Raw genomic sequence first — 12649 nt, forward strand, 5'->3', positions numbered from 1 at the left:
TCAATCCTGAGAATTCAATTTTGTTTTAGCACTCTGGGGTCAATCTGAGCTGGGAATGAAGGACTGGATGTACTTATTGTTATAACATAACTTTGTTTTCGCAGCCTCTAACGACTGGGAGCAAGAGAACGTTTTGACTATTGTGATGTGGTGTTTAGTGTGAAGGAGTGTGGAAGACAGGACACTTCAGGCAGATGCAGAACAGCTGATACCTGCAACAGACGAACGAGATGTGCTGACCTGAAGTGTTCTTCCTTACAGCTGCACTTGACGTATGCGTTTATGTTATGGGAAGAAACTTGTCTTGCGTCATTACCCCCACCCTTAGGACAAGTTTCTTGTTTATGTGATGAGGGCGTCTCTTAATAAAAAGAGCGGAAAAGCAGGCCAGACTTTAGTGTAGCTTTGGTGTACAGCCTGGCCGCACTCCGCGCGTAATATTTGATTTTCTGTCTCACTGGTGTTTCTTGACTCTGTTTGTCTTGTTAAAGGTTTTAAAAATGTTTGGAGGAGAAAATACCCAACACATTCGTACTGATAACACCTGTGGATGAGGCAGGAGTTCTCCCACGCTGGTGGAGACTGAAACCGGAGAGAGGACAGGAGGTGGCGAGGAAGACACTGCACAAGTGGGGTGGTCCTGTGTAATCTGCCCCAACGGATCCTTCAGCTCATCCAAATGAACTTGATACTGAACGAGGAGACTCTCCAGCTCCCTGACACAGACATATACCAAAACAGAAAATGTATACAATATTGTGCTGCCTATAAGTCATGTTCCACCACCTCCTTTTTTTACTAGTTTGAGGGGTTTGATGCTTATATTCCGAAGCAATTTATAAAATAAGTTATGCATTATCTTCTATGGCCACAGGATGGCACCTTCTACATTTGTGACAAGCTGCTCCTGTATACGAAATGAGTTGCTGTGATTCACACTCTGAAGCAGCAGGTGGCAGTAATGCACCATTAGGCTTGATGCCAGTTACTGTACAAGAAAAAGATTTGAATGCAAAAGATGCGCTGTGTCTTAGAGAATGAGTGAATTTAATAAATCAGGCTCTTAAAATGCAAGACCACGTTCTTGAACGTGGTCCTGCATTTTAAGAGCCTGCTGTGCAACAATAGCATTTCTTGTATATTTGTCCGTGAATTGTTCTGTGAATTGTTCTGTAATTTATGTTTGTATCATGGCCCAAGCAGAGGGTTACCCCTTTGAGTTTGGTCTGCTTGAGGTTTCTTCCTCAGAGGGAGCTTTTCCTTACCACTGTTGCTCTGGGGGTTGGTAAGGTTAGACCTTACCTGTGTGAAGCACTTTGAGGCAACTCTGTTGTGATTTGGCACTATATAAATGAAAAAAAAAATGAAACTGAAAAATTGAACAAAAACAAGGAATATAACTTTCATACTACTCACAACTCCACTTGTGTGGAATGTGTGAGATAACAAGAGCAGCAATTAGCAGGACAGTCTTTATGAAGGCATTTGTACAACATAATAGACTCGTTAGCAGACTTTTAATGAACCTTTCATTGGATTCAGGTGTGTTGGAGCAGGGAGACAACTAAGAATGTCAGGAAGGTGGCTCTTGAGGACCGAACTTGGCCACCCCTGGTCTAAACTGAGTTAAGACTATTATGTTGTATAAATGCCTTCATAAAGAGTCACTAAACAGTTATTTTCATCTGTTCAGTGGCCACAAGAGACAGTTTAGTCTGATTTTTTTGTGCCTGGTACAATAACTTTGATTAGCCTGCGAGCTTCTGCTCACTAATGTGGTGTTTGCATTAGGAATACATCATGTTCAAATGTTTAATTACACTGCATGTTTATCTCAACTATGATCATCTGTTCAATGGGTACAAGTAGGAATTTACTCTGAGACTTCTGTGCCTCTACAATAACAGTAAATAGCCTGCTAGCTTCTGCTGACTTATATGGTGTTTGCATTATAAAAAAATAATGTGCCAATTAAATTCATTTTTCTTCTTGTTGCATGAAGTAGTACCACCATGTTTCAAAAATAAATGCTACTTATATATGATTTTTTCCTCTTTATGATACATTTGAGGACAGGTGTGAATACTCTGGTGCAATTTATCTGGAATATATGGTCCGCAGGCACAAAATGCAACACATACTACTTGTTACAATTATCTTTGTAAGTATCAAGAATGGCTATTAACCCCTCTGATCTACTTTTTCCATTCAAAGTCAACTTAGTCGAGAGTTGATTTATAAATTCTGCTACAGGGGTTTTTTTTGTTTGTTTCTTTGCTTCTTTCTTTCGCTTTCAAATGACCGCTAGTTGCTCAGGGTCACTACAGCGGTTAGCATTGGGATTTGGCATTAGCATTGGGATATGCTGGATGCTCTTCCTGAGACAACTTCCAAGAGGTCTCCCAGTAAACTACACCCCCTGGCAAAAATTATGGAATCACCGGCCTCGGAGGATGTTCATTCAGTTGTTTAATTTTGTAGAAAAAAAGCAGATCACAGACAAGACACAAAACTGAAGTCATTTCAAATGTCAACTTTCTGGCTTTAAGAAACACTATAAGAAATCAGGAAAAAAAATTGTGGCAGTCAGTAACGGTTACTTTTTTAGACCAAGCAGAGGGAAAAAATATGGAATCACTCAATTCTGAGGAAAAAATTATGGAATCATGAAAAACAAAAGAACACTCCAACACATCACTAGTATTTTGTTGCACCACCTCTGGCTTTTATAACAGCTTGCAGTCTCTGAGGCATGGACTTAATGAGTGACAAACAGTACTCTTCATCAATCTGGCTCCAACTTTCTCTGATTGCTGTTGCCAGATCAGCTTTGTAGGTTGGAGCCTTGTCATGGACCATTTTCTTCAACTTCCACCAAAGATTTTCAATTGGATTAAGATCTGGACTATTTGCAGGCCATGACATAGACCCTATGTGTCTTTTTGCAAGGAATGTTTTCACAGTTTTTGCTCTATGGCAAGATGCATTATCATCTTGAAAAATGATTTCATCATCCCCAAACATCCTTTCAATTGATGGGATAAGAAAAGTGTCCAAAATATCAACGTAAACTTGTGCATTTATTGATGATGTAATGACAGCCATCTCCCCAGTGCCTTTACCTGACATGCAGCCGCAGATCATCAATGACTGTGGAAATTTACATGTTCTCTTCAGGCAGTCATCTTTATAAATCTCATTGGAACGGCACCAAACAAAAGTTCCAGCATCATCACCTTGCCCAATGCAGATTCAAGATTCATCACTGAATATGACTTTCATCCAGTCATCCACAGTCCACGATTGCTTTTCCTTAGCCCATTGTAACCTTGTTTTTTTCTGTTTAGGTGTTAATGATGGCTTTCGTTTAGCTTTTCTGTATGTAAATCCCATTTCCTTTAGGCGGTTTCTTACAGTTCGGTCACAGACATTGACTCCAGTTTCCTCCCATTCGTTCCTCATTTGTTTTGTTGTGCATTTTCGATTTTTGAGACATATTGCTTTAAGTTTTCTGTCTTGACGCTTTGATGTCTTCCTTGGTCTACCAGTATGTTTGCCTTTAACAACCTTCCCATGTTGTTTGTATTTGGTCCAGAGTTTAGACACAGCTGACTGTGAACAACAACATCTTTTGCAACATTGCGTGATGATTTACCCTCTGTTAAGAGTTTGATAATCCTCTCCTTTGTTTCAATTGACATCTCTCGTGTTGGAGCCATGATTCATGTCAGTCCACTTGGTGCAACAGCTCTCCAAGGTGTGATCACTCCTTTTTAGATGCAGACTAACGAGCAGATCTGATTTGATGCAGGTGTTAGTTTTGCAAAAAGACACATAGGGTCAATGTCATGGCCTGCAAATAGTCCGGATCTTAATCCAATTGAAAATCTTTGGTGGAAGTTGAAGAAAATGGTCCATGACAAGGCTCCAACCTGCAAAGCTGTTCTGGCAACAGCAATCAGAGAAAGTTGGAGCCAGATTGATGAAGAGTACTATTTGTCACTCATTAAGTCCATGCCTCAGAGACTGCAAGCTGTTATAAAAGCCAGAGGTGGTGCAACAAAATACTAGTGATGTGTTGGAGCATTCTTTTGTTTTTCATGATTCCATCATTTTTTTCCTCAGAATTGAGTGATTCCATATTTTTTTCCCTCTGGTTGGTCTAAAAAAGTAACCGTTACTGACTGCCACAATTTTTTTTCCTGATTTCTTATAGTGTTTCTTAAAGCCAGGAAGTTGCCATTTGAAATGACTTTAGTTTTGTGTCATGTCTGTGATCTGCTTTTTTCTACAAAATTAAACAACTGAATGAACATCCTCCGAGGCCGGTGATTCCACAATTATTGCCAGGGGTTGTACTAATCAAGACCTACTCTGCTTCACGTCTGAGATCTGATGGGATCAGGTGTGCTCAGAGTGGTGTGGCTGCAAAGAGAAACCAAAAGTGGATGAAACCCTCTACAAAGAGCCATGCAGAGAATGATATTTATTTCTACAAGAGCAGAACTTTTCTCCTGAACGGAAAATGCCTTCAACTGTACTCAAGTAATATATTATCTATGAGCAACAACACCAAGTTGCAGTAACTGACCTTGTGACCTATTTAATAAGCAACTACTGCTGCTACTGTGACTGTTTTTCTTATTGGAGCCACCCATGTGCCAAATTTGGTTCACTTTGTCCAACAGGACTTGGAGATACAGTGGAAAGTGTTTGGACAGTTGGCGTTCTCGCCAAACAGCTGAAACGGAGGCTCATACTGCATAACAAAAGCTACAAATATGTACAAAGAAAGGAGAACAATTTGTGGAGTTTAAGCATCAACTTTACACTGTTCAACTGCAAATTACATTTCATCAAAAAATTAGCAGTTTTACTAATGACACTTACCGGTTGGGGTCAAACTGGCTGATTTGTCCTCCTCGTTGCTGGAAGTATCTGTGCTCATTCCTGGTTGACAGGTATTTGTTCTTTAAAGAGTCCAGCTTCTGCTCGAGCTGTGTCAAACACTGGAGGAGAACATTGGGTCTTTAATGAAGTAATTGTGTTAACAGATTAAAGACTTAAACTGTCAGTTTGTGGTTGTTACCTCCAACTGTTCCGAAGCTTTAAGTTTCCCGCTTTGTATGAGGTTATCAAAATCCTGCAGCTAGATGGAAAAAGAGGAGCAGTTCAACACTATAATAAACTTGAATCACAGATTTAAAATGGTTTATCTTTGAAAGCCTGGAAAAAACAAATAAAAACATGTTAACTCAATCCTGTATGTATTTAAATCCAAACAACAGAGAGTCACTCAACAAACACCAATTTGGCACCAATTTGTAGACACAAACCCAGCAAGAGAATCATTTTAATTTTACCCTCCAAGGTGGTAATGTTCTTGCCAGAGGCTTTTGTGTGCTTTGATCATTTACTAACAGAGTGTCTCAAGAACTAATGAACTAATGTACACTAAACATGGTTTGAAAGTTAAACAAAAACGAGTAAGAAATATTTATAATAATAAATGTAAAATGCTTTTTTCAAAATTGGGAGCTAGGTCTAAGTTTTCCAGAATGAAAACACTGGACTTATCCCAGACTAGATTTCTTTAAATTTTGAAGTATATTTGGACAACGGTGAGGGGACGTGTTGGTGGAACAATGGAATAAGATCTACAGATAGATTGGTATAGTATCCCAAAAGAATGTAAACTTCATCATGTATCACATGATCATAATCCAAAAATTATTAAAGAATAGCCACGTCCGACTGGTAACAGAAAAAGTAAGAAATCTAATGTGTATAATAAACATTTGCTCAATTTACATGATTTAAAAACAATAATAATCAAAACTAGACCTGCCAGCAGGTATACACAGCGGACAAGCCCCGTACGCGGACCCCCACCCGAGCCCCTGCAAGGCCCACGTGACTCATAACGATGCAGCTGCAAGATGATAGTCGATGGCACTGTCATGCCATCTTTGCCATCAAGAGGACTAAATGTAACTAAGAGGTCCATTCTTTTCCCATATGTACACTGAATCACAGCCTTTTCTCCCACCATGCACATGAAGTTTTGTGCATGCAGATAACTGTGCTGTAATGCAGTCTGCCAGTCTATATTTAATCAACATTCAAAATCTAATTTTCCTTTATATCTGGTCAACTAAGTGCTCTAACAAATAACTACAACACTGATAGAAATATTGTCTTTATGGTGCACATAAAGGTCAGAGGTGATTGGGCTGAATATTTTTTTTTAATATGACAACCATGCTCACTTTTGTAATTAAAAAGCCAATAAGCCACAACCTTTTCAACAATCATCATGAACTTATATATTTCAAGTAAGACCTGTCCCAAGATTATCCAATTAGCCTATTTTTTAATATAAACTTTTGAGATTGATGGCGGCCCCTAGTGTTCAGTGAATCTAATTTATTCAGGCTCCCTCTCTGTACTATTCTGCATCAGCCACATGAGTTTAGTGCAGATCGGAGTTACCATTATGAAAAGAAGTCCAACTTCCTGTGTCCCGTGTTTCTAACAAGAAGTTCCTCCTTTATTTCTCAGGTAGATTAAGGTCCATCATTTTAATAAGCTAAGCTTCTGAGGTGCAGCAGACTGTGTGAAAAGTTTGGTGTTGATCAGAGCAACGGTCTGGGATGCATCTTAAAAAGTCAGTTCTACAAATTTGTGAAAAAACTATCTTGGAGCAAATGGGCGTCCCCTTAACAGCGTTGCTTTGCAACCACTGTCCCCCTCCCCGATGGGCTTGGACCCCTAATGATGACAAAGAAAACTGCAAAACTAGCCTTGTGTTTTAAGAATTATAAATCAGTTACCTGCAAGACAAATGTGGTGATCTGTTTGCACAGATTCTGTCCCATGTGTTCATCCAAACATCTGGAATGGATGGACGCAGATGAAGGAGGATAAGATGGGGAGTTTCCTGTTGATTTGACAGACAGCCACAGAGAAATATAAAATCATCATAAAAAAAAATACTTTGCCTTATAAAACACTGAGACTGCAATATCCTGTGCTACATTATACTGCTGTAGTCATTAGTGTAATGATGCCACATTCTGTATATCGGTTTACAGTGTCGACCGAGTAGCAGCCACCCACAGCTGTGATGACTTAATATGAGCTTCAGCAGCTACAAAACAACGGAACATGAGACTGGACACAGTATTAAAAAAATTTCAGATTACAGTTTTGATGTCCATCAACAAACAGAAGATGTGACCATCATAACAATGATCTTTTTATGTATTTTGGTCACAGCAAGAGTGCCTTGTGAGATCTTAAAAAGAAGAGTTGAAATTTCAGCTACAGTCTGCCAGAAGGCACATGGGAGACTTTATTCTAGATTTGATCTTTTTTCTTGTTTTAAAATCTTTCTCTGCTCTACTCTTTCCTGAAGCTATGACTGGTGATGCAACAGCCAAATGTTTACCATTCCCTGGCTGCCTGGGTAACTTGCCTGACTAGTCTTCTTGCATAGTAACTGTTTTTGAGCGCTCCCTACTCCAGACAGATTTACCATGTTTGTATTTCTTAATAATTGACGTAAATGAACCCTAGTGTTGTGTGGGCCGCTGAAGAGGAGGTACTGCTGGCCCACCACCACCAGATGGCGCCCTGCATGGAGTGTGGGCTTCAAGCACAAGAGGGCGTTGGAACTACTGGGAGTGACAGCTGTCACACATCATCAACACCAGCTGTCACTCATCAACCACATCCTCCATAAAAGCCGGACTGCAACTCCACCTCCCCGCCGAGAAATCAGCTACTATTCAGGTAACTTCTCTGCTGCATCGTTGACAAACAAAAGTCTGATCTCATTTACAGCCGTTTTCCTGCGATGTATCCTTATCTGCTGCATTGGCATTTGGTGTGGACTGCGACGGCTTCGCCTCACACTCCAACCAGATAAGCGGTTTTCCAGGAGCTGTACGAGTGTGTTACTGGAGGTGGAGGTTTTCCCTCCTGGAGGAATTAAGCACTGAAAGATTGCTGGGTGTGTATTCACACACCCACCATTAACTGTTACTGTTTCTGCCAGCAGTACCGGGTCTGACTGCTGAAGACAGTGGCCACCTGGGGCGCAGGGCTTGGCGGCTCCGGTGTTCTTCAGATCCGTTGGCGGTGGAAGCTGTGTGGGATCCGGCTCTTCTCTTGCCAGACGTCTTCTATCTTCGAGCCTGCCCAGACGTCACCTTGTGTATGATTGACGATCCACATTCTCTGTCATTGTCTGTATTTCGTTGTGCGATTCACAACATTGTTACTTTTTGGCTTATCCATTGTCCATTCATTAACGCCCCCTGTTGTGGGTCCGTGTCACGACACCTTCCCAACACCTAGGACATATTCAGTAATTTGGAAATGTTCATTTATCCCCGACTCATCTAAAGAAAACTAGATGTATAAGTGATGATTTGTATTTGGAATACTTTTTATAATTCTCATGTCCAATTACTTGCATGCTCTAAAAATGAAGGAACTATGCATACGAATACTTCCTCAAATGGTTAATGCAATATTTTTCTAAAAACACCTTGAATTAAAGCTAACAACCTATACTGCAAGCACATATTGACTGTTTTATTTAAAATCCATTGTGATGGTACATACAGACAAAATTACACAAAAACTCTGTCATTGTCTAAATACCAACTTATTTACTAATAGATATAAGCTTATATAGTCTCTCGAACCCCACTCCAGAGTAAGAGATATTTAAACTCCTCCACTTGGGGCAATAACTCTCCCCTGACCCAAAGGGGACAATCCATCATTTTCGGCCTCAAACCTGCTCAGTGCGCATCGGAGGTCACATCCTGATGAAGCCAACAGAAGGCAAAGGCAAAGGCAAATTTATTTATATAGCACCTTTCATGCACAAAGCAACTCAAAGTGCTTCACAAGATTAAAAACAAAAACACCTTAACATTACAGGATTAAGAACATTAAAAACAAGACATTTGAATTACAATAAAAGGAAATGTGTATATATATATATATATATATATATATAAATAATACAATATTTAATAAGTTATAGAAAGGCAGCATGGAATAACAATGTCTTAAGCCCAGATTTAAATAGACTAACTGTTTGGGCAGACCTCAGATGTTCAGGTAGTTTGTTCCATAAATGAGGACCATAAAAACTAAAGGCTGCCTCACTGTGTATAGTTCGAATTCTAGGGACACACAGTAAACCTGTCCCAGATGACCTGAGGACTCTGGGCGTCGCACAAGGAATCAACATATCTAGTATATACTTTGGTGCGAGACCATTTAACGCTTTATATACCAATAATATTTTAAAATCTTTCCTATGACTCACAGGAAGCCAGTGCAAATTTTTGAGGACTGGTGAAATGTGATCGAATTTTCTGGTATTTGTAAGAACTCTTGCTGCAGCGTTTTGAATTTGCTGAAGCTGTCCCAATGATTTTTTACTAAGGCCTGTGAAAACACCATTACAATAATCAAGCCTGCTAAAAATGAAAGCATGAATAAGTTTTCTGATATCTTGTTGAGACAGTAGATGTTTAATTCGTGCTATATTTTTTAGATGGTAATAAGCAGACTTAGTGATAGCTTTTAAGTGATTGTCAAATGTTAGGTCAGAATCAATAATGACACCAAGATTTCTGGCTTGGTTTGTGGCAGTTAGTGAGATAGAGTCAAGGTAAGTCATAACCTTTGACCTTTCATTTTTGGGGCCAGAGCCTATCACTTCAGTCTTATTTGAATTAAGCTGAAGAAAATTCTGACACATCCACTCATTGATATGACTTATACATTAATTTAATGATTGTAGGGGACTTAGGTCTTGGGATGATACTGAAATATAAAGTTGAGTATCATCTGCATATGTATGATACAAAATATTGTAATCTTCCATAATTTTAGCTATGGGCAACATATAGACATTAAACAAAAGTGGCTCAAGAATGGACCCTTGAGGAACCCCACACGTTATCCTTGTTTTATCTGATTTATAATCACCAATTGAGACATAATACTCCCTGTCTTGAAGGTAGGATTTGAACCAATTTAAAACAGTACCAGTGAGTCCTACCCACTTTTCTAATCTGTCAAGCAATATGCTATGATCTACAGTATCAAAGGCTGCGCTGAGGTCTAACAAAAACAAAACAGTGATTTTGGACGCATCATTATTTAGGTGAATGTTGTTGAGAACTTTGATAAGTACCACAGTACCACAGAACCACATCAACCACAAAAAGAAGAGATGCAACTCTGAGGTCAACAACTGGACACACTCCTATCCTCACCTGTGGTCATGAACTCTGTGTAATGACTGAAAGAAAAAGGTAGCGGATTCAAGCAGGGGAAATAAGATTCCCCCATCTGGAATCTGGGCTTTCACTCCCAAACAAGGTGGACGCTTGACTATCTGGGAGGGACTCAGAATTGACCTGCTGTTTCTTTGCATCAAAAGGAGCCAGCTGAGGTGGTTCGGGCATCTGGGGAGGGTGCCCCTGGTCATCTCCATAGAGACGTCTTCCAGGCATGTCCAACTGGGAAGAAGGTCCAGGGAAGATCCATGGCATACTGGAGAGATTATATTTCCCAGCTGGTTTGGGAACGACTCAGGATCCCACAGGAAGAGTTACAGGACTTGACCAAGAATAGGGAAGTGTGGGATGAGCTGCCACCACAACCCGGTGTCGCCGACTGAACGGTCCCCCATAAAAAAATTGGTCTGCCTTCACTGTGCATGCGTCATGAACCGCGGTTCACAGATTATCACCTCGTTTCTGCTTCAAACTGCGCTCCAGTCATCATCTGTCTCAGCGACAGATATCTGAAGCTTTTGTACAACAACCATTTCCACATACATTCAGCATTATTTCATCATAAAAGACGGATGAAGCGATCAGTGCCACGACTACATTGAGCTGCTAGCTGATGCATTCACTGTTTGTCAGTCATTTCAAAGCATCACGGGGTTTCTGCTTAAAACGGCCTCGTTTCTGCATAAAACTGACTTTAGAATGATTTATCAGGTTTTACCTTGTCATTTGATGGTTAATATGCCATTAACCCATTTGATTACTTTGGGTGAAGAGCTGCAGTGGCCCAAAATGACGCATGCACAGTGGAGGCAGGGCGGACCAATTTTTAGGGGGGTACCATTCAGTCTGTGACACCGGCCCAGATAAGCAGCAGAAAATGAATGCATGTATAGGCTCTCTAGCCCTACTAGTTGCAGACATATTATAGAATATCCATTTTTGGGACAATATTTATTAGGACCTTAATCTTCAACTGAACTCACCTGTGGAACCTTCTTATAAAGTTGGTGAAATTCTGCTCACACATTTCTGAGTTATTCTGTACACAGACAGAGATACAATTTGAGCGATAACAATAACCTGTCCTACTGTTGGGGTGCAGGGTAAAAACTGATCAAAAATCAAAACAAATAAATACCATGTCCATTTGAATGAAGAGAACTTGAACAGTTGACATCTGCCCTCTGTGACTGAGGAAAATCCAGTGTCATGACTTTTGATCCCTGCTGGGTCAGTGCTAATTGCACGGAGAAGTTGGGTACTGGAGGGTTTGAGTGCAGGTTCACCTGTAAAAACATCAAAAATAAACACGTGTATCATCTATATTATAATAGCCAAGTGGCTTCTGTGTGCGTGTATGCGTGTGCGCGTGTGTATGGCTTTGATCATGGAGAAACTAGGGAGAGCTGACATTTGCAATTTGGTATGCTTATGTAGGTTCATGTTAGTTTAACAGTGTTGTTAGTGTTATTGATTTATTGTGTTTTTGTAGTTCAATTGGTTTAGTCAGTTTAGTTAAGTGTCATGTTGCCGTTACCATGAGTGAGAAGTGTAATGCGATTGATGTCTTCCACTACCGTCTCTGTTTCTGGGTGTGTAAAAATAAAAGCACCTGCTTGCGGCAGAATGCAGAAAAGACAAAAAGCTCTGCATCCCTGCATGCATGCAACTTCAATCACTGGCAAACTGGGGACAGCTGACTTTTGACGTTTGGTATGCTTATGTATTTTGGGTCAAGGACGAACGCCGCCAAAATGGAACATTCACAGGACTAATCTTTTTGGAGAACTACCAAACAGGAGACCAATGAGAAGGCACCGAACCCACCCATAACAAAGAGGTCAAGGACCAGGTGGCCATATAGCCATCAAAGGGAAAAAACACCGTCAGAAGGGCAATCGTGTGACCCAGCAGGATCCACAGCGGAGACAGAGCAGGAACTGTGTGGCTGACAAAAGTTGGTAAGCGGGTCAAAACGTTTACAGTGTGTCCAAGTAAAAACCAGAAAAATGTCCGGAGGAAGGTCAGGAGGCCTGTAAAATGACCACCGTGGAATCAGGGGGTTGGCCGTGAGACCCATCAAAGTCTAGGGGTGAGTCGAAAGGGGACATAACCATAACAGGAACCATAACAGGGCAGAAACATGAAACATACAGGATAACCCTATCATCTATAAAATACTGGAACACTCCTGAAAAGATGACATTTGCAAATGACTGGAAGGCATCAATACACTCCAAAAAATTAATGCAATATTTATTTAATGTAATATCCACAAAATGTGTTTGTTTAAATGGGGAAAATAATATACAGTTAAT

At 40.3% G+C, this 12649-nt stretch overlaps 1 protein-coding gene across 2 annotated transcripts in view; it reads right to left on the minus strand.

Moving 5' to 3' along the window:
- akna (AT-hook transcription factor) overlaps window positions 1-12649 on the minus strand; it is an 82887-nt gene that overhangs the window by 39584 nt on the left and 30654 nt on the right. Inside the window, exons 6-10 of one of the 2 annotated variants that reach the window (XM_034192400.1) lie at window positions 11470-11617; window positions 6834-6940; window positions 5090-5149; window positions 4891-5009; window positions 545-716 (exon numbers count right to left, since the gene is read on the minus strand). In XM_034192400.1, the coding sequence (XP_034048291.1) occupies window positions 545-716; window positions 4891-5009; window positions 5090-5149; window positions 6834-6940; window positions 11470-11617 (606 nt within the window). Of the gene's footprint in view, window positions 1-535; window positions 717-4890; window positions 5010-5089; window positions 5150-6833; window positions 6941-11469; window positions 11618-12649 lie in introns of both variants that reach the window. The other variant, XM_034192399.1, reaches the window with a different exon arrangement.

This window comes from Thalassophryne amazonica, chromosome 17, assembly GCF_902500255.1.
Source record: "Thalassophryne amazonica chromosome 17, fThaAma1.1, whole genome shotgun sequence".
NCBI lineage: Eukaryota > Metazoa > Chordata > Actinopteri > Batrachoidiformes > Batrachoididae > Thalassophryne > Thalassophryne amazonica.